The sequence below is a fragment of the Cricetulus griseus genome, chromosome 2 (genome assembly GCF_003668045.3).
Source record: "Cricetulus griseus strain 17A/GY chromosome 2, alternate assembly CriGri-PICRH-1.0, whole genome shotgun sequence".
Lineage (NCBI taxonomy): Eukaryota > Metazoa > Chordata > Mammalia > Rodentia > Cricetidae > Cricetulus > Cricetulus griseus.
In genome coordinates this window covers 169824746-169848111 of record NC_048595.1, presented here as the reverse complement: position 1 = coordinate 169848111, position 23366 = coordinate 169824746, and the positions used below count along the sequence as shown (strand labels likewise).

General features: G+C 39.0%; 1 protein-coding gene across 21 annotated transcripts in view; it reads left to right on the top strand.

Annotated features, from left to right (window-relative positions):
* Positions 1-23366, top strand: part of Tcf4 (transcription factor 4) — a 342153-nt gene that overhangs the window by 287618 nt on the left and 31169 nt on the right. For all 21 annotated transcript variants that reach the window (XM_035440081.1, XM_027402662.2, XM_027402658.2 and 18 more), the window contains 6 exons: positions 409-514; positions 4103-4236; positions 10089-10221; positions 18101-18168; positions 19285-19363; positions 21627-21703. In XM_035440081.1, coding sequence (XP_035295972.1) covers positions 409-514; positions 4103-4236; positions 10089-10221; positions 18101-18168; positions 19285-19363; positions 21627-21703 — 597 coding nt within the window. The remainder of the gene's footprint in view (positions 1-408; positions 515-4102; positions 4237-10088; positions 10222-18100; positions 18169-19284; positions 19364-21626; positions 21704-23366) is intronic.

Here is a 23366-nt window from a genome sequence, read left to right as displayed (position 1 = left end):
AAATTTTAATTGAAAGGTAGGTTTGGTCTGTCTTTTGGGAGAGACTGTGTACAGAACTTTTCTCTTTTTCTCTTAACATGTTCATGGGCCATCTGTGTTTGAAAATGAAAGGAATCTGTAGACAGGGGGCTACTCTGTGGCCTGCTGAGTGTATTTACTACTAGACATGGTTTGCAGTGTTCTCGCCTGGACTGGAAAATCGCATACCTGATTATTTTATGTTAACACAAATACACAGAACTTTTTTCCCCCTGCATTCAAAGGAGTCAGTGTTTCTAGCATTGGATCAGGCTTAGACTCTTACAGCCTCGAACTTTTATGTTTCATGCCAGCCTCTTACCAAATCGTGAATGTAGAGACTCTTTGATCAATGTAGAAAGCAAAACTCATGTGGATCTCCTTCCCCAGGTCTATGCTCCTTCAGCAAGTACTGCCGACTACAATAGGGACTCGCCAGGCTACCCTTCCTCCAAACCAGCGGCCAGCACTTTCCCTAGCTCCTTCTTCATGCAAGGTAAGGTGTTTCTTTGCCTGCTGGGAAATCCTTGAGCCCTTTAGTGTTATATGTACAGGGCAAAAGAAATGGAATCATAGACAAGTGTGGATGGGGATAGAGGTGTTTCCTCTCTGAGGAATTGAATTCCTTAATTAATTAAAAGTTACCTAAAATGGTTTTTCTTTTACATTAAAGCCCTTTGACCTCGAATGGGTTAAAATTTAATTCCTTGGCCTCACAAATCAAATGTTTTCTTGGTCTTCCAAGATTGTTGGTCTTCAGTATCTCTGCCATCAGCCAAACATGTGTATGTTTAAGCATGTCTCATAGCTTGGGCTATGTTTTGGAGAGCTTTCATTTAGCCAAGAGGAAAGAGATTCCCCATGGGTCTATCCATCTTAAAATTTTTAACCATTTATTAATGTATAAGTGAGAACAAGGGTTCCATTTAAGAATAAGTGACCCATTGGAACATGGAATGTTATACAGTGAGACATACTAATTGATTTAAGGTAAAAGAAAGCTTGTTTCAGGTATAAGGGATACATGGCCGGGGCATTTCAGCTTCATGATACATAATGACTATGTGTTCTTTAAATTATCCATCATATTTAGTTAAAAGACAGATGGTTATATAACCCTGGAGCCTATACTATTGCCACTGGTCACTTAGCTCCTCCCTGCTAACTGGAAAAGACCAAGCTGATCAAAATGGCACTAGCTACTTCACAAATGGTGAAAGAGAAACGAGCTATGCCTTCCATCCTTGCCATGTCTAGGATACTTAAAACTATGAGAATCTTAGTCCCAAGTTACTCCGAGGTTAGATGTGAGATTTCCTAAGAACTTCTGTGTATACACAACTCCTATTCCTTCTTCCTGGATGTGTGTACCTTACTTGAATATACCTTGGCACAATGCAAACGGACAGTACTCTGAGGATAGTGACACATGGGAATGAGAATACACTTGGGGTGGTAATACCAACTCATTTAAATTGCTGGTGAAGTTCTACAGAAAGTCTATAAAATAAAATGTAATGGATCCCTTAGGATCAGGGAGAATTTGTTCCACACATTACTGACCTCATGGTCTCCTCTATGTTTGTGACCTGACCTGGGTGTAACTCTCAAAGGGACACAGTCTGTAACACTTGAATACATTCTGTGCCATGACAATGGGCTTATTGCCTTCAGCTATAAAAGGTGGAAGAAATTGTCCTACAGATGCTGCCAACTCAAGGACTTTTTTTGTCAATAATCATGTTTTTATTAGAAAATGAACAGAAGAATAAAATTTCTTTATTACTGCGGAACTGGCTGTCTTGAACTGTGCACATAGCAAAGAGGCCAGGTAGACTTTGTGTCTTTCCATAATACATCCCAGAAACTATGGGGAACAGATTTGTTTTTCTGCATATGAATACTCAAAAAAAACTTCAGTTGACATTTATGATGAGCACAATTAATTTGCACACATCTAATTCTATTCTTTCAAAACAACATTATGCCAAGATCATGAGATGTGATAAATATTAATTTACTCTGAAAAGCATAATTTATGTAAAATACATATTTTTATAAGTCTGCGTGGAGTAGAGTACGCTGTGTTAACAATCCTAAGTGTATTGCCACACCATGCATCGCGTTGTCAGAATATTTCAGGAAAATGCTTATTCAGTGATACATATTCCTAATTTATTTGTCAAATGCACACTCCTTTTAGTGGTCTTGAACTTCATATTTAATTTTAAGGTGACATTTAAACTTCTGTATTCCATACAAGATCTAAAGTATATGAAATGTTAACTTTGGGTCAGGAGAAATGGCTCAGAGAGGAGAGTGCTTGCTGTATGAGATAGGGACCTGAGTTTGGACCCTCAACATCCATATAGATTCCAGATGCCTCTGTGCTCACACATACCTAGGGAGGGAGAGCCAGGTGCATCCCTGAATCTTGCTGGCCATCCAGCTAACTAAACCTTAAAGCTCCAGGTTCAGTAGGAGACTTTGTCTCAAAAAAATGACTTCTGGACTCCGAATGCATGATCACACATATATTTTTGCACATATTCACATGCATACACACACACACACACACACACACACACACACACACACACACACACACCAAAAACAGTTCCCTTTTTGAAGATACTGACTTCCCAAATGGTGATCATGGGAACAGTGGCTCGATGATTCTGTCACACACATCAGTTCCTTCTGGGAAATAAGTGCAAGGTGATCCTATCAGGACTTGGATGAACATGTATTTATGCAGAAGAGTAATAGGGGATTTTCATAGACATATTTAAAACTTGCTATCATGATCTCTTATTTTTGCTTTCACTTTTCGTCTTTTGGTTACAAGTCTACAGTTGTCAAAATTGCAAACATGAGTTTGCTTATATGGGTCTTAAAGGTAGAAATCTACCATCTTTCCCTTTGTGTTCTCCAACCAGACAGGTCCTGGAATTCTAACTTCAGAATTTAAAAAATTCATAGGGAAAAAAACCCCAGCTTTATGAAATAAACTGTCAGATGAAATTTGCCTGATTTCAAAGGCTGTGGTTACATACATGTTACTGTAAAAATGGGCTTGTTTTCAACAAGACATACCTGTGTAAGTTCAGTGTTAAGCTGGTGAGCTGGTGTTGACCCAATACTTAATCAGTCCTGTTCAGCTCCTGAGAACAGGGGAAGGCAGGTGGATTAGCAGTGGCTCAGGCTGTTTCTTGCCCTTAGGTTCGTTTGAGAAATCAAAATGAAACAATTGCAATTTATATAACCACAGGGCCAGGGAGTGGAAGGAATCTTTAGGGGTGCTTCTATTCTGCTGTTAATAGGAAGGATTACCTGCACAATAGAAGAGATTTTAAAACAATACCTTTTATGATTTTCAAGCTCCTTTACCTCATATATTCATCAAATCCAGAGTCTGTCAATGTTTCCTGTTTTAAAATATCTATCTTAAGACATGCATATACTCCCCACATTGCCCCTACAGATTTAAGATAGCTATGTACATATAAACCAAATTCCAAAATGACCTAGGACCAAAATATCTTCCCCACTTACTGTAAGGTAATCCCAACATTAATTATCTGTGTTATGCATGACACAGAATGAAATCCAACCTTCTAAATCTGGGTTGTTCTTTTCCAGTAGTCATTTCGATGTAGTCTCTTAAAACTTGCAACCCTGCCAACTCTGGAATGTCTCAACCATTTTATTTTCACCTCAAAGTTTGGGAATGGTTTAACATTTTAGATGACTTTCATAAAAGGCAGGGGTCAGGGGTTTCTAAGAACTGTTTCTTTTGTCATGAATTACCTTGCTGACGATATAATTCTGCACAGAAAGATTCTGTTCTTTTCCAGTTGAAATTTTACTAAGAATACCAACTCAAATATTTCTGTTTGTTTGACAATATAAAAAGCCTCTCTGGGAAAAAAAATAGTGATGACTGTCCTGTGATGTAATCAGCAAAGCAACACAAAGATGAATACACAACAGGAGGTTATTTTTCAAGTATATGAAGAAACCCTATTCTAAAAGGCAAGGCTGAATGCCTCAGAAAAGTCATGGTTTTCTTTGTCCTTTACAGATGGCCATCACAGCAGTGACCCTTGGAGCTCCTCCAGTGGAATGAATCAGCCTGGCTATGGAGGGATGTTGGGCAATTCCTCTCATATTCCACAGTCTAGCAGCTACTGTAGCCTGCATCCACATGAACGTTTGGTAAGGAAGGATGGGGTGAGCACCCGCCAGTTTCTGAGTTTCATCTCTGTGTACACAAGGACTCTGCAAAGAGGCAAAAATAGCTCATGCCTATTATTCTTAGAGTTTTATTGTTTCTGTGGTCAAAGGCTCAACAGAAGCGGATCACCTCTGTAAACCTTGTAGAGCTTCTATGTCATTGTTCTTTTGTTTATTGTGTTTTGTTCTGTTTTCTTTACGGCGATGTCAGCTTCCTTTGGTTCATAAACACAGTGGATTTGAGTGCCAGGCTTCAGCAATGGCAGTGCCTTGCATTTTTTACTGTCTAAAATTCTAAAGAATGCTCTGCTAAGGGCAGAGTGAGAAAGATTTGCGATCACAGGGGTTTCCATGTCAGCTTTGACCTTTTGTGACCTACTACAAGGAAAGGGTTTATGTTTTTATTTAGTATTGTTGGGGATAGGAAACTGTGGAATTGCCACATACATGGGATTTTGAATTTTAATTCCACACAAGTGCCACTCATGTTCTGTTTCGATGAACAACCCAGTGAAAGCTGCTGGCTTGTATAATATTAAGTTTTTCCTTAGTAAGGCTTTTCTACTCTTTCCATGTCTTCTGCTTACTCACCTTTGTATAGTGTATTTCCTTGTCCCAGAAGAATCAAGCATCTGACTCTCACTAGGCTTAAAAACTACCACAGCCAAGAATCTACATATGTAGTTAAATATATCATTAAGTAGAAGAAAAATGTCTAGATCAGGAGTTGGGTATGGGATGTAGGTCACATGAGACTCAAGTTCGTTGTTCATTAATGTACAGTTAAAAATAAGATCCACAGGCTGGGAAGATGCCTCAGTAGGCCTGAGTACTTGTAAGCATGAGATATCCTCAGCAGTCATGTCAATAGCCGGGTACACCTGTGTGCGCCTGCAACCCCAGCAGTGGGTACACCTGTGTGTGGAGATGGAGATAGGGAAGGGATATAGAATGATACCAACATCTTGCTGGGCCAGGTAGGCTGTCTAGTAAAAAGGGGAGCCTTAGGTTCAGTGAGAAAACCAGTCCCAATGCAATGAGGTAGAGAGTAATAGAGAAAGACATCCAAAATTCTGCTCTGGTCTCATGTGCACACACAGTTGTATATACCTTCATACCCACATGCATCACACACACACACACACACACACACACACACACACACACCTTCAAACCTCACAGATGTGACAGAAAGTCTATGGTCCATGATTATGACTTCAGCACTTCTCTTCTTGCTGTTTTTCCTCTCCTTTCCTTATTTCACATTTATTACTTTTTTTTCCTCTGTCCTGACCAGAGAAATTCTTTCTGGATTCCTGTGATCAGTTCTCTCCTTTGTTCAACCACTGCATATATAGAAAAAGGAGGAGGGGCTTTATATTCTTCTCTGATGGCTGGAAGATTCTAGAAATAAAAGTTTTGATACCCTTAAAAGTCCACTCTTAGTTGGTCCCAGAGCTCCAGATGTTGTGGTCACTTAGCTTTTACTTTCCTGAGGAACAGGTGGTAGTGATGGGAGTGGCCAGTTTGTTATCTCCAGGTTTAGCACATTTTCAGCAAATAGCTAATCACTGAGTTTCAGATTTCCTCTTCTCCCACCCTATACTTGGAGACATTTGACTGAAAGCTTAGAGAAATGTAAACTGTAATAATAATAGAATGTCTTTTGGTAACATTTTTACTTATCCACTACCATTTCCTACTTTCCTTAGGGCTCATAATCAAAACCAGGGAAGTAATGATGGCAAATTAAAGTTTGGAATACTATGTTAAATGTTTGAATTTCAGTCCTTGGAAGATTTGTCCACACATTATTTTCCTTTCCCCTGTAGTTATTTCTTTTCTTATTTTATAATTTTGCATTGTGATATGATTTTATCCCACCAAAGTTCATGGCATGGGGAGGAAGCCTTTAAACTATGCTCAGGTGCCCAAAATGTATTTCAAATCAGAAGTCACTTTAGAAAAAGGTGTGTGTGTATGTGTTTTTTTTTAAGATTTCTTTATTTGATACACACACACACAAAAAAAAAAAAAAGAAGAAGAAGAAGAAGGCATCAGATTCCATTATAGATGATTGTGGGCCACTATGTGGTTGCTGGGAATTGAACTGAGAACGTTTGGAAGAGCAGCCAGTGCTCTTAACCTCTGAGCCATCTCTCTAGCCCCCTGGAAAAAGTTTTAATGAATCAAAGCAGTGTCATCGTCAAGAAAGAAAGTTCATTTTAAAGCAGTATCTCAGTGGGCCACATGTAAAGCCACATGTCCATCACAGAACTCCAGTTCTCATTTTTAATATGATCATATAGCAGATCTCAGAGAGTAAGAGTTTTGCTTTAAAGGGTAAATGGATAAAGTCTCTGGTAATGTATCCTAATGAGTTTTTCCCCTGAGAGTGAAACTATTGAATTATTACATCTAGTTATCATTGTAATTTCAGTATTTAACCATATGACAATCTCTCTCTGAAGTGACTTTGAAGACTCTGACACTGATTGGGAATAATTTGAATATACAACAGCAGCCAGCATCTTTTATCTTGAAAATAGTGATGGTTCCCTACAGCTCCGTTCTGTAGCATTTGGTTAATCCCATTCTGAAAGGAGCTAACTTATGAGGAAGAGAGCCTTCCCTGGATTATTTTGGGTATAATTTGACCGCTGCCATATTATCTCTAGAGGTAAAACATTTTGGAAACATCATTAGCCATGTTATAATAGACTGTGCAATTAGGAAGTTTCATTTCCATGCATTTCACCTGCATCTGTCCAGTTACCAGTTTTAAGACTTTAAATCCCTTGACAGTTTTGGCTTTTACAACTGAACCCCATAGCTCATCTCTGCTTGTTGCAGATATATATACACAGAACCACCCTGATGAATGGAGTTTGTGGTTAAGCTTTGGAATTGGTCTTTATAGAAAATTTAACTTTGGACTGATTTGGCCAAGATGGTTGAAAAAGTAGGATAGAGTCTTTATTGCCTGATGTGATTGACACATAGCTTTAGCATTACATACTGAAGTGTTCTAAGGAAATCTGAAATTTTAGCATAAAGGAAGTTCTGCTGTCTTTATTTTTGTGCGTCAGTATTTTGTAACTGGGCTAAAGGTTACCCTCAGGAACCATTGGACAATGCTTAGAGACATGTTTGTTGTTACAGCTAGGATATAGATGCTACTTCAGTTCAGTAGGTAGAGGATGTTAGTAACCATACACACAGTAAAGACCTGTACCAATGAAACATCTGTCACAATAGGCCATGAGGGCCAAGACTATGAAACCCTAATTTAGCCTACAGCATGATTTTATTTTTAGCATATACTACCAGTTCTTAGATTTTTGAATCTTCATATCACCAAGCCACACATCAGTAACAAACATCACCAATGTGAATGTTTGTAACACTTTTGTGATTAATAGATTCTAAGCTGGGTGCCAGAATTAAAAAATTAACAGTGTGGATGGATATGAGAGGCCATGAAACTTCAACTGACCACATTCCCCTCACACTTTTATAGCAAGCAGAATGTGGATGTTAATAGCTGAAGAAAGAAATCATGAATATCTCTTAGAGTTGATCCCCATATCCTCTGAAAGAGACATCCATCACTAACGTTCTCGGTGCTGGTGTATTTATGCTCTCTGAGTAATGTTAGTTTTCAAGATACTTCTCATTGAAAAGTAATCTTGTAATGAATTTCATTAATTTGTTTCAGCATCTAATTGTCTATGTGTCTCTAAGAACAATAGCTGATTTAGTGTGGATTGCATTGGTTTCTCCATTAAACTGTGGGGATTGTTTTTTGTTCATGTTGTCTGCACTTAGCCTTAACCCTCTGTGTGTCATATCCTAAATTATCCTCCATAAAGTTAGAAGGGTCCAAAGAGTCTCACTTATGATTTTCCCCTGTTACATCTAATTACTGTAATCATTAGATATTTTTGCATCTTTGAAATCCCTGTTTTGTTTCTGCCAAAACTCAGCAAGCAATACTGCTATATAAAAGTACAGTCATGTCATCTTTCTCTCTTTCATTCTTCTCTTCCACGTGGTTCTTTATTCTCTGTATCGCTATCATAATCTTTTATCTGGAGAGCAGAATTTGCTATGTCCCAACTCTTACAAGTTTTATTTTCCAAGTCCTGTATCCTATCTAGTCTTTTTTTATTATTTGTACTGTAGAGTAGCCCCCACTCTATTAATCTTTAGAGAACATTGTATGGGCAACTTGGGAGAGTCAAGTCCCGAGTATAAATGAGTTTTAACAAGAGGCCCAGGGACAAGTGCATTACCTCTACCTTTTTCATCGTCATCTTCTAAGCTTATCTATCTTGTTACATGGAGGTGATATTTTCAAAGACATTCATGTGTCCCTAGCAGACCCAGCTCTGAAATGTAGATGCGTGACCTGGACTGTTTGGTAGTCTTTCCAATAAGTCATACTTCAGTCCGCTGAATATGTACTGTCATTGTATCTTTACTACTTATCCACTGACATGAGGAGGTATGAGCTCCATCCCCTCCCCTTAAGGGAGTTCACATATTATGGGAATGGACTTGAACAGCAAGCAATGGATGACATATGAATGAGTGTGAGATGGCACAGTGTAGCATGCAGGTTCAACTGGTTTCAACTCATAAGAGAGTGGTGAGCAAAGAGAGGGGCTTACTGGCCAGCACCAAGAAACCACTTTCCTTCCTATGAACAAATACCTGAATTTTAGTACTTATGGTGTTTACAGTACCTACTAGCTCTATTTTAAAACCAATTTTGGAAGCATCTCTAGACATGAGACAATAATGATCCATTGCCCAGTCTCTATTTTTAAATTAAATAATTAAATGCATCTATAATAATGACTTATTAAAATTTGTAGACTATTAATTTTTCACATGCCAGGAAAATTTTTATCTTTACATATTTTTTCTTTTAACATATCTGTATAGCACATCCAAGTACTTATGAAAACAAAAATAGGCAATTTTCTACTACTGGGTTTTTTGTTGTTGTTTGATTGCTTTGGGAGAAATTAGCTTGAGGTGTCCTTGTAAATGCACATGTTCTTTAGTGATGGGTACAGGCCAACTAATGTGCCACCTTAAATCATTTGAACAACTGATACAGCAATTGAATTTGAAGCCAAGTGACCCTTTAAAGATGTTCTTCCTTCATAATCAGCTAAATAACATATGAAGCATGCAAAGCAGGAATTCACAGTGAAGTAAAGCATAGTCAAGCCTTTGGATCCCAAGTCAAGTCATCAAAGCCACTAGTAAGATTTCCTACCATCATACTTCAGAGAGAATTAGCTTTTAATTATTTTAAAACTTTTTATTTCCTGTCTTGTTCTTGATGCTGAGATTTATTCAGCAAGATGATCCCACTGGGAAAGAAGAATATTCCTGTTACTTTGCCATGTAGTGGCTAGAGGCCAGGGTCCGATGTAACGTGAACTCTGGAGATCTGTGTAATGTATTCATTCTGTAGAGTAGTGTTTTTCTACAGAAAAATAGCAGAAATCGTTATGTACAATTCTGAAGTGTATGGAATGATATTTTAAACCATGATTTGGGGTTTTTTATCATCTTTTCTTGGTGCCCTAGGTTGCTATGATATTCTTTGACATTTGATGTAACCACAAATCAACTTTGGATCTATGTGCATTTGGTTGTTTAGAAAATGAATGTTGTCAGGTATAAGCAGGATGTTTGCTTGACTGTTTTGAGATTCTGAAAGAGTCTCCCTTGCAATATGGTGAGTTTTGAAAGAAGTATCAGAAAACTAAGTATACTGTGATTGAATGTAGCCTCCTTTCTGCCCCCTGCTGCAGAGCTACCCATCCCACTCCTCAGCAGACATCAACTCCAGTCTCCCTCCGATGTCCACGTTCCATCGTAGTGGCACAAACCATTACAGCACCTCTTCCTGCACACCTCCTGCCAACGGGACAGACAGTATAATGGGTGAGTGATGCACATGCCAGTCCAGATGCCAGTGTCCCATCACAGCGTTGAATAATGAAGGCCGTCTCTCTCTCTCCTCATAATGAAATTACAGCCAGGCAATAAATATTTGTCATATCACCAAGTGAACAGGTGAATGTATTGAATAGGAATAATCACTGGCTTTCCCATAGTCACTTTTTTTTTTCCTTTTGGTAACAAGAAACTTAAATTTGGCTTTATTCTTCATTATGAGTCATTAAGTTAAATAAAGGTTTGAGTAGATCCAGAATCTATTGCATCTCACATTCCCAAACAGGGGGCAAGTGAATTGTTCTTAAGATTATTCATAGAAGACCAATGAGATGAGGGAAAGGATGCCCCATAATAGCAGTTATTCACCACTTTCCAGAAATTGACCATTATGCTGACGTCCTAATCATGATATGTCACTGACTTCCAAAGACTTGTTTATATGAAATTTCCAATTAAAAGTCCTTTTATTAGCTAGATGAATTTAACCTTCAGAGAATGTAGTATTATGGAGCCCTTGAAGAGAAATGGGACTTGTTCACATTGGAGAGATGGCTGGGTAACAGTGGACCAGAAATTGTTTCCTGTGGGCTTTGTAATAAGTTTAGGCTCAGGAATATTGTTACTGCCAAATGCATCATCCACTCATGTCCTCTGATGTCTGTTGTGGTCCGTTAGTGCAGATGGATCTCTGCCAGTATTGTTTTTCTGAGGGAAGAGGAAACACTGGTAGGTGATGGGGGCAGCCTCTTACCCATGGATCAGCCTTGGCAAGCTTCTCATCCTGGTGTATAGCACATCTAGATGCACTAGGGTATTTTCTGGTCACAGCCCCTTCTGCTCCACTTTAAGCCACACTTGACAGGTGCATTGGATTGCTGTTCTATGACCAAGTGGCTGACTGAAGAGTTCAAGTTTCATCTGGACTCATGGTTTGAAGACACACAGCCTAGAATGACCTGGGACCTTGTTCTTGCTGGGTAGATCTTGCAGTGTAGATTATTACATCTCAGTGGATCAGAAAACAGAGATAAGATCATAAACAAGGCCAGGATGTCCTCACTGTGGTGTGCCCACAGTTGTCTGTGTCTGCCAGCCAGGCCCCATGTCACACAGTTTCTGCAACCTTCCAAAGCATCACCACCATCTAGGAACAAAGTGTTTGGATACATGAGCCTGTGGGGGACAATCTACATACAAACTATAATAGCTTGGCCTTTGAGATCACTCCCAGAAGGTCACTGCTGGAAAACTCAGGGTATGTTTTAGAGAAAACATCAAGCTGCTGTTTATTGCTTTAGTTTCTTGTTGTTGTTTGTTAGCTTTTTATTTAGTTTTTTTCTTTGAACTTTGGCAATTGTGTAAATCACTTACAGAGGAGAGTTTTTGGTGAAGGTTTTAAATTTTAAAGTATAATTTCTGGCTAACTAATGCCCTTGCTTGCCTATTCGGTAATTTATTTCACACTTGAGATGAGCCACCTAGCAGTTCTCTCCTATCACATCTCACAGAGAAGCAAATTTAGGAATGAGTTTCTGTTTCTGGAACTTTCCATAAGAGAACTTTTACAAGTACATTGTACAATCTGACCTTAGAGAATTATGGACAGAAGTCACATGGGGAAAGTTTTATTAGCTACCAGTGAAGTTTGGGCAGATTTGAAAAACAAGAAGAAAGAAAGAAAAGTGCAGAACTGAAATACTGATAGGGGCACATTTCACTCCAGTGTGGTTTGACAGATGGAAAGCCCCTTCTGCAGTCATGAGGTTGGTTACGAAGGATGGCTGGTCATTCATCCTCGTACATGACAGATTTCCTGTCTATTCGTGGTCTGAGTCATTTTCTTTTTAAGGAAGATATGGAGGTGGAACAGACCTTCGAGTTCAGGAAAACACACTTGGGCACTCTTTTAGAAACCTGTGTACACTTGATCTTCAGTCTTTAGGTGACTGACACATGCATCACTGGTTAAAAGAAATTGTGGTCCAGGTTATTCTCTGTGAATGTTGGACAGCTTTGTTGCCCAGTACAATGAGAATAAGGTTTGCTTGTTTGAGATGGTCCTCTCCCCATTAGCTTATGGACATACAGCACTTGGGCTGGGTAGAGGGATGGGTGACTCCTACAAAGAGCCCAGCTGCATGCTGAAGATAAACTTAGCCTTATGTGTAAGCCTCCTCATGGGCTTGTTAAGGGTCCAGACAATAGTAAAAGGGCTCCAACTTTAAAAGAAAAATGTAAAAATTTTAGAACCCAGGCAAAGGATGCTTAGAAAATTTGTTACATACATTATTTTACAAGAATTGGTATTCTTGTCAAAAATCCATTGGGAAAATATAGAAAGCCATCATGATTTCTTAGAGAGTAAGTACATCTGGATATTCAGCCTCATGGAGAAAAAAAAATACCCTTATTAAATTTGCATAAATACAAAAGTCACTTTAAAACTACTTTGAGGCAGAATGTTCTTGAATATTCCAGTATGTTCTGCCTTAAAATAATGTACTTTCCAATTCCTTGTGTACAAATGCAGAGGAAAATCAAATCCAGTCATAAGCCTTAGTCTCACGGTATGCCAGTGCTGATGTGTCTTCGTGTAAAATTCCCTTAGAATTTATTTGGTTTGGTGTGTGGAAGGAGGCACCAATGGCAGCATGTCTGTATAACACTGAGAGAAGCTTTCTCTTCTGATGTCAGAGTGCTTCTCTAACACACAGTGAGGACTAATAGGATACATCTGTTGACTTTTGAAAATATTTGGCATATACTCACTCATTCTGAAATGCAGTAAATAAAGAAATACTACATTGCCTGTATCTCAAAGAACAAACAGGACTAATTAAATAATTGGTAAATAAGGAACACATAGCTGGACACATGTTTGAGATTACACACATGATCCTGTAGGGAACAAAACAAAAAAAAAAATAGTAAGAGTGCTAATGCCATAAGAATGGGTTCGAGCACTAACACATGGACAGCCCAGTTTTCAAGTTTTTTTGGCACAAAGTTGCAAGGCACTGGAGCTCTCTGAAAGCATTGATGTTTGAGGAAGCTTTCTGGGTTTAGAAGACTGCCCTGTGTCTCTGGATCATGTGATAATATTTTACCATAGTTGTCAGTCATTGTCTTAAAGTCTGTAGAGCCTTGTGGTATATGAGGAGTGAGACAGGAGCACTGGCATTTCAAGACACAGCCTCCCTAGGCCTGCAACTCACTTCTTGTCTGTTGCTGCATCTCAGAGATTGAAAGTGCTCTCTTAAGCTGGGGATAGCTGGTCATCTCTCTTGCTGAGACCACTGATCGTGCCTTCAACTTTGATGGTTTGTTTTTCTTTGCTTTTCAAAGCCCAATGTCAGTTCTCCTGAGACACATTCATGAGTTTTGTTTTGTTTTGTTTTGTTTTTTATGACATATCCATTCATGGTGAAATAGTTCCCTTGTGGCTTACAATAGCCATTTCTGGATTAGAAGGGTTCTTGAAGCACCCTGGATTAAATGGGGTTAAGAGGGTACAGAATAGATCAATGGTAGCTCAGCTGGTTCAGCACCTAGGCAAGGTGGGAGCTGACCAGGGACCTTTAGGAAGTTAACTTGAATCCCTTGTGCTTCATCCCTAAATACCCTTTCAATGCCAAGCAGCTGGTGTGTGTCAGAAAGTGGCACCATCCGGATCCTCTTGATCCAACTATGCACACAGAGGAAGTTACTAGATGCCAGCTGCAGAGAACAGAGATTTCTACAGGGTTGTACACTTTGCTTTATTCCTACTTCTTCCTTTCTGAATGATCAGGATCAAGAGGGAGAGGACCTTCTATTATCACATAGGTCAGGGAGGTTCCTCAAGCCCGAGAACAACTCACCAATTACAAGTTGCCATCTATATACATTGACAGTATGCTGTTTGAGACTTGATGGCCACACAACCTCCTTGTCCCTCACAGGGAATTGGGCATATAACAATGTAATGCTTTATAATAATGACTCTTGTTTTGTCCATCTTTAACTGGCTTGCTGTCTGAGAGCAAAGAAAGATGGCATTTGCCATGTGTTTAAACCTCAAACCAAGTAGTGTTGAAGGAACAGGCTACTAAGATTGATTTAATGCAACATATGTTAAAGATTACTCTAAAATATCTATCTGGTTCATGAATTAATCTGCCTTACAACTTTCACTCCTCCTGACATGTTTGTGTGACATGAAGCATGTTGAGATGTGGCTTTCTAGTAGAAACATTATGTCCCTTTTCCCCAGAGGGCTTGGTTTCATAGTAATTTTATTAAACTAGTCACATAATATCCAGTCTGTCTTTTATGAGGATCTTGAGCTTTCGGATGAATTTGGGTGATGACCAGGCACAGACTGAAGAGTAAAGATACATTTTATCCAGCAGTGTCAGGTCCGTTGTTACAAAGACCACCAATGGAGAGCAATAAATGAGTTTGATTTAAGCCTCTCCACCATTTCCTGCACAGTTAGGAGGCCCACCTTCCCCCATGAAATGCCTGGAGCCCTTCCCACAGGGCTTTAGTGCATCCCAGCCCATGTTAGAGGTTCTTCTAAAAGACATAGGGGAGTATTGGCAATGTTCCATCCCATAGTCATCTTTGCAGACAAACTCACGGTGCTGCTAAGCTTCTCCTTAGCATTTTAATGACATGAGGGTCATTGGAACACAGTTCAGAAGAGCATCATCTTGAAGCAACCCTTCTCTGGAGGACACACTGGCTTGTACTTCCTCTGCCTTTGATGTCCTCTGTTCCCTGCCTCAGGTTATGGGTGTTCAATAAAAGGGAAACATAGTTTCCAGATTCTGATTCTCAGGGCCAATCCCCAGGCACCACTCCTCCTGGTATTTGTTTGGGGTGTGTTCTGATGGGAATCGCCATTTCCCCAAAGCAGAGACTAACAGAGGGTGGTCCACCACCGAACACAGGATATGAAACCTTTGTGTGTGCTTCATCTCTCCAGCAGCAGCACCTGTGTTTGAGCCCTCTGAACAATACTTGAGTGACTGACAGTATCAAACCCTCCTGCAAAATTGCAAAGTTTTTCATAATTGCTCATCTTCCATTCATATTTATGCCATACTTCTACTTAGAGGCTGGGTTTGTTTTGTTGTTGGTGGTGGTTTGTTTATTGTGTTTTTTTTCTGTTGATCAAAAGAAATTAATTAGGACCAAATAAAATAAGTTGATATACATAAAGACAGTGGGTTTCATATTTATTTCTATCATATGGACACTAGTGATTTCTACCAATATACACTGACAAAAACTTGGTACTAAAATGGTAATGAAGTCCTAATACACTGAAGCCTGATTTTATCTATGTTTTGCTAAACATGACCTATTTTTCAGTACCAAGACCAAATATTATGCCATTTGAGAATTTAAAATGTATCTCCATTCTATGTGCCCTTTCATATATTGGTCACACAAATAAGAGTGTACCATGCTCACTTTGAAAATGTGCTCTCTCCGTGTTTCCTGGAACAGAACAAAAGGCATGCCCAGTGAAACAGTAGATTATCCTCAGTAAACTGCTTTGAAATTTAAGCTCTTGGGTTGGGCTCTCCAGCTCTTGCAAGGTAAAATGGTTTCAAGTTAAAAAATAGTCTGTTCTTATCGGTGGCTTGCATGAATAGCCTTTGTAGTTTTCTGAAACATTTTTATGACCAGATGAGGTAAGGAGTTGATTCTATTTTTGACTCAACTTCCTGAGTCTTAATATCTCTTTGTATAAAGAAGACACTAATAGCTTAGTTTAAAAGGCCCAGTGCTTTAAAACAAAAATCACACTGGGGCTAGAGATTTGGCTCACTGTTGAGCCCTTGTTGTTCTTGCAGAAGATCCAGATTCAATCCTCAGAACCTACATGGTGGCTCACAACCTTCCTTAACTCCAGTCCTAGCAGAGTCAAAGCATCATTTTGACCTTTTCTGTCCCAGGAATATATTGGTGTACACACATCATGAAGGCAACACATTGATATGTATTAAATAATAAAATAAGTAAGTCTAAGGATTTTAAATTCATATGGAAAGCATCCTAACTTTTTAAGAGTATGATTTTATGTGATACACAATTTTCTTTGTAGATGCTCTTAGAATACATTTTTGCTCTTTCAAGTCTTCCTGTTTTTTTTTTTAATCTAAAAAAATGGATGACTGGGAGATATTTTATAATCTTCATTTAAAAATTGTTTAATAAGAGTCAATTTTCTGAAAGCTACTGCTATGGCAGTTTTTTATTGATAAGTTCTTGTCTGTTTTTTGTTTAGATTCTTGGTTAGAAAAATGTTTTGGTTTTTTTTTTTCCCAGTGTTTCTATAAACATTCACCTCATGGAGATCTGTATTAAAATCAGGGAAATATCACAAATGATTTTTGACTGCAACATCTGTTTAAACATATAATAATGAAAGGATAACATTGCTTGATGGGAAAAAGATAATCACTCCCACAGATAGTGTAGTAATGTGTATTGGTGAGATCTATTTTCTGTGTCTCCAGATCTTTATCATAGTCCTTTTAGAACTATCTTTAGTTTTTAAAGGTCTTTCATTTAGAAATTCTCATTTTCATACTAGAAATAATTTCAGCTTTGTTTAGTCTTAAATATTTTAATTACTTGATACCTTTCTACATTGCTTTTATTACATTTGTGATAGGAAAGGAAGAAGTTTGCTGCCTCTGAAGATGCTATGTTTGTTTTGTCATACAGGTGACACCTTTCGGTGTCCCAGGAGTGAACAAATGAGTTTGTGTGGGAGTTGTGTTTATCAAATAAAGCATATGTAAGTGATAACTGAACTGACGTGCCCAACATGTAGATGTAGAAGAGTAACACAAACATCTTAGTGACACTGAGTAGAGGTCCAGGGAATGAAGTTTGACCTGAAGAAGCTTGACCACTGGAGTCATGATCATGTTGTAGGTCTACAAGGAGAGAGTGCAAGTGGATTAGCTAAAAGGGTCTCCTATTCAAGAAGGCTGGGGAATTTAAACATCATAGAAGTGTGCCGTGAAATTTTGTTTGAATTCAACAATAGACTAAATAATTCCTTTTCTCATTCCATAAAAAAGTGAAAAAAAAAAAAAAACTGTCCCAAAACATTAGTAGATCATCCTTAAGTCTGTTTGCTAGTGTTGAGACTGTTAGGCAACATCCCCCAAGTCCAGTCAGTGTGTCAGTGAAAAGCTCCTAACACCACCCTGTCCATTTTCACCACATAGTTCTAATGGCACAGTACCTTCATCAAGGAGTTGGCTGTGTTACATGTTAGAACATATGAATTATTATTATTAATACCTTTTTATATATGGAATATGTATTTGAGATAATAAAAGTATTCTCTCTCTTCATTAGCCAGACCAGTTGCAGATTTGTTTCATGCTTTACCCACTACAAAATGAATGCTCCATTTTGCTGTCTATCAAATTTTTTTGTTATTTGAAGATAGGTGTAAATTATTCATGAGCATAATTCAATTATATATAAAGAAATGTCAGAATTTGAGGACTTTCGGAGTCCTGCACGTGTCACATTTTTCTTAGCAATGATGACCACTAAGGGCTGGCTTGGTATCTGTCTCCAGTAACTACTCAGCGTCTTAGGGGAAGTAATAGCAGGGGAAACATTTTGTCTTTAAATCAAGGTGTCAGGTTTATATTTTATCTGTAAAAAAAATGTAACATGAATATATTTGACATCTACCTCAGCAAACAAATTAATGCTAATTAAAGATTAATGTGTTATAATTAGCATTAAAAATGCAATTAAATTGTGAGTAAATGGACCAGGAATAGGAAACTGTTAGACGTCTCACAGCCTGGTTTTCATATTCTGCCTTTTGTTTTTGCAGCAAATAGAGGAACTGGGGCAGCAGGCAGCTCCCAGACTGGAGACGCTCTGGGAAAAGCCCTGGCTTCGGTGAGGAAATATTGACTTTGGACTCCAAAGGCACCGCTTGTAGCAGGGTGAACTTTAATCAGAAGTGGACATATGGAATTTTAGAAAATAAATGCAAATAGCTTTGATTAGGGGTGGGGGTGGGGGGGATAAGGATTATTGAGATTTTTTTCGGGAAGGCGATGTCACCTGCTTTGGCTAGCTTCTTTGATCTTGTTTTCCTGTTGGTGTTCAGCCACCCTCTGTGAGGGTCTGGAGATATTCTCTGAGCCTTTTGGCTCACAGATTTTTGTGTCCCTTTCTATTTTTTTCATCTCTAAACTATTATAGATGCCCATTGGCTAACTAAGACTGACTCTTCAAGAGTCAATCACAAGACAGTTAGAAAAGTTACTTGCAAAAAAAAAAAAATGACAATAGCTGAGGTCCATGGGGGACTTGTCAATTCATTGGCACCTGAGGGACTTAACTTCTCTGCTTTGCCCACCTATACTGCCAGTAAGCTGGAGCTGAATAATTCTTGTGTGCTCCTGAACAACAAAATAGCATTCTTTGTTCATTCACCTCAAGTCCTGTCTGTCCCTTGAACTGTCTTCAGAGGCTACACATGGCCATTGACCCTTTTAAGAGGAAGTTCATACTTCTAAAGTTTGCATCTTCAGTTGCATTTTCCCTCCCATTGCGAACATAAAATAAGCTCAAGGAATATCAGCATTGAATTCCAAGTGAAAGTACTTATTTAATCTGGCCTCTCTTGTGCCCTGCTTTCAAATGCCCTAATTACAGTAGACCCAATACTGCCAGCCTCTTGTTTTGTGACGGAAGAAAGGAAAATTAGAAAGCAGCATCTCTTTGACTTGGCCATAGCCAAACAGCCAGTGATGGATGGGAAAAGGCCTGGACTTGAAGTTGGCTTAACCCCAGCTCCTTTTCCTACCCTCACACACCACCACCCTAATCCATTTGCAAACTTGAAGTTATTGTTGCATTTTTTTTCCACTGTTGAATGTTGTTAGCACAGCGGAGTGCTGCATGCATTTTGTGCCTCGTGGATTATAAATGAACTGCATGGATACTTGTATAAACATTGTGTATGCAAAATAAATGAAAATATCCTTTCCTCCCCACTCTTTTCAGATCTATTCTCCAGATCACACTAACAACAGCTTTTCGTCAAACCCTTCAACTCCTGTTGGCTCCCCTCCTTCACTCTCAGGTACTGTATTCTGAATTGCATTTCACAGTTGTAAAAGATTGCAGACGACCCCTTCTACACTGCCACTGCCTACAGAAATCTCAAGACATAGCATTTCCATAGACAGAGAGAATGGGGTAGACGACAGAAACTATAATCAGAAGGTGCATTTGTATCTAATCTTTTTCTTTAAAATTAGATGAAAAGACACTTCTTAAACTCTTTAGCTCTAGAGAAGATGTTCAACAGCCGATTTCATATATTCCAATAGAATTTTTCTAAGAAATGTAGTCATGAATGTTTACTATTTAATTACCAAATATGGGCTATGTAAATGACTCTTTCCCTGAAGACATTTCAGCCTCCCCGAAGTCTGTGGAAATATTTAGAGGAAAGTATGACTTGGTACATAAATTGTTATATAATTGTATAAAGTAAGGGGATGTTTGTCTTTAAATGTAATTAAAAGTGCATACAAAAGTGTCATGTGTGCACCTGACATGAGTGGAATTTAGAACATATTTGCTTTGCCCAAATGGTGGGTCCTTGAATTCTGTACTGTTTCCTGTGTGCAGCTCTCATGTGACCCCCTGTAAACTGAGTTTCCTCGTAGAAAATGAGAGGTTTCAAACTACTGAACAACTTTAAGAAATGATGGCTACAAAACAGATGGGATTTCAGCCTCTGTGATTTTGGAAGTTTCCAAAATAGGACAGTGATGGGGTCAACTGGATCCTGAAGTCTGTCTGTTCTGGGTGACTAAATTGAAATGGGGAAGATGCAGGGCAATTGTAAGATGGTAACAGAATATACCCCCACTCCCCATGGCACAAATGAAAAGGAGGGCTCAATATTGTGCTCTTCTGGCTTGGTACCAGATGCTTAGGCTCTGAAAAGGTTATCTCAAATATTAATCCCCCAAACCAGAGAAGGATTGACAACAAACGACTTGAGATAGTGGGAGGAGAGTATAGAAGCAGGTGGAATGCCACATTTACCACCACTTTAAACAAAGCCTCAAGTTCTGTGGTCTGGAAGTGTGAGAACAGCTAATGTCAGATGTCCTGGTTTTGTGCATAAGTGTACTGAAGTGAGGGAAGGCTGGGTTGTTTGCCAAGGCTATGCCAGGAACAATGAGAGAGCTTGCTCAAAACCGGGTACTCATGTTCCTGTGGCTGCTACACTTTAGGTAAGGACAGGGAAGTGGATACACAGTTTTTTGGTGAAGCCTCAGCCTCAGCAACCTGCTGTATATAGAAGGTGCACAAAACAAGCCTGATGAAGCTACTTTTTTGGGTCCTTGTAATGCATTTTGGAAGACCACATGTTAGGAAGAAAGAGCTTTTATGAAGATATATAAATAAGGGGACAGATTGCTATTTTCACACCAACAGCTCTGTCCAAATTCTGTCAAGAAAAGTAATTGAACAAAATATCCTATTTTTATTTAGCATAAAAATACACAGGCATACCCAGAAAAGACAGAAAGAATGGATTTTAAACGTGCTGGCAGCACGAGGGCATGGGATCTTGAGAGATCAAAGTTATTGTTTTGGGTTTTTTCTTTTTCCTTTTTTGAATTAGGGATTTTCTAGGTTTTCTGCAATATATTTGAACTTTAAGATTGGTTTAAATTTAAAAGTGGTTTTTGTTTTGTAGGTTGGATTTAGGGAATATATTCTAAAAGGCTCTTTGGTCATTGTTAGTGAGTTTTAAATTCTCTGCTTTAGTGAAATGCTCTGAACAGATCTTATTTCCTCCAGAAGTTTCTGAGGGGACCCATGTATGAGTATGTACAGAGCATGTGCTAAGTGCTGAGTTCGATGCCAGTCACTAAAATAAATAAGAAATAAATACGTTTTAAAGGCTTATCTCACTCCGTAGACATTTTCTAAACAAGAGTCAAGTTCTTCTGCATGAACAAGGGGATTTTGGTTGAACACAATCTGGCCTCTAGTAAAGGCCTAATCACCCCTTCTCCGTGGTACTCTTAAAAGCACCATGACTTTCCATTCTCCAGTGACAGATTTCTGCCAGAGGAGTTCTGCTAGCTGAAATTTAGACCCAATAAAATATTCCTTTTTACAGAGCAGCCAGAGGACACTGTGAGCCCATGAAAAGACTACATTTTACATTTGAAAGCTTTCTCTGGCCCCCAGATTTTCATCCGGGAAGATTAAGTGTATTTGTCTTATTGACTAATGAAAATCAGCATTGCTCCTTTTTAAGTATCAGTGGGTTTGCGTGTACATGGATCTGATTGTATTTCTCCTCTCATTATCAGCAGGCACAGCTGTTTGGTCTAGAAATGGAGGACAGGCCTCATCATCTCCTAATTATGAAGGACCCTTGCATTCTTTGGTATGTCACATCTCATACCTCACTACTTCCCAATCGGGGTTTTCCCTTTTTCTATCACTTTCAAAGATTCTTATTTTCGCTATTCATTATTAAGAACACCAGCTTGTTGGAGCCAGTTACTAGGCTATATGCTCATCTCTGTTTGGAGATGGTGACCTAGATGCAACTAGAATGGAAGCCCAGGGCTCTATATACCTAGGGACTGACACGGGATAAAGAATCATCCTGAAAATTTAGTGTTGTGCCTTCCTCCCAACATCTTTGGGAAAATTCCAAAGCAATGGGTACCTAAGGGTGAGGGCTGGAACACTTGAAAGTGCTATCTCCCTCCACCCCGCCTGCCAGAGATCAGCCTGCCATTTCCACCTAACCTCAAGCGAGAGGCCAGCCATTGGCATCCCCCTCCTCTATTGTTCTTATAGGAATACAGCAATTTTATTTTATAGAAGTGACTACTCTTCCAGAGGAAAAAGCTGAACATTTCCAGGAGCTTAATTCATATTATAAACACTCGCAAGATGATTCAAAGTCTGGCACTTCTATCCTCCTCAGCTTAGGGTGGGTGGAGCTGGAATTATGCAAGAAGCAGCCCTGCACCAGTGCATGTTTGGTGTGCATTTGAGTCAAGTAGCAGGGAGCCATTTGCCCCACAGGATTGAGTTTTCTTTTCCTTCAAATTCTGAGATGAAACAGAGAAGAAAGCATCAATTTCCCTATCTCATTCCATGTGCCTATCTATGACTTAGAAGCTACTATTCCCTTTCAACTTAGTTTTTATAGGAAACTCTGCAGAATAAAACTCAGAGGCAGTTTCCTTCCTTCCTCACACTCTTCCTCTATGAACTGTATGAGTCACCCAGCTATGCATTTTAGCCAATAAAGACAACTGCATGGAGAAAACATACCCACAGCCCAGCCCTTTCATCTAGACTACATTCAGATAGCTCAGTTGTTTTAGCTACTTAGCATCTGCAGACTGCTCTCCATAGCCAGGCCATCAAAACCAGACTTTTCAGCTGAAGAACTGGAGATCTTGGTTTAAAGCTGGGGACCACATCTTTGATTCCCTGTCCATCGTGAATACTCCCAGGGATTCATAAATAGAGATCTCACTCTCCACCAGGGAACTGTTAACCAGAAAGTAGACCAGGCACCTGTGTGATTTCTTCTCATGCTCACATTGACCCAACTCTCTACTATCATCCTCGCTTTTATAGTTTAAAAACTGTAGACTGAGAGGTTAGTAATGTTCTCTGGTCAAATAAGTAGCACAAGCCAGCAGGCTGGGGAGGTCATATAACCCCCAAGCCCACCAAATCAAAGTCTTCTGTACCATAGACTAATTCTATTAGACACACATTCTTCCTGCCAGTATAGAATAATTGGAAATTGCTTTTCTCGTGCAATAGAGCTGGTGCATCTGTTTGCACAGAGCTTTAGAAACCAAAGTAGACCATGCATGTTCTAGTACAAAATAGCACTAGGTTTAAGTTTTTGTTTTTCTTTGTTTGTTAAAAGGGAACAAACACATAGATTCCAACCCTGACTACTATTTCTTGGCAATAAGACAGAGTGATTAATTCAGTTAATTTTTGAGCTACATTCTCATGTCCATATGGAAGGAGCAGCCCTGTCCTATCTGTCTGTGAATACATGTGGAATG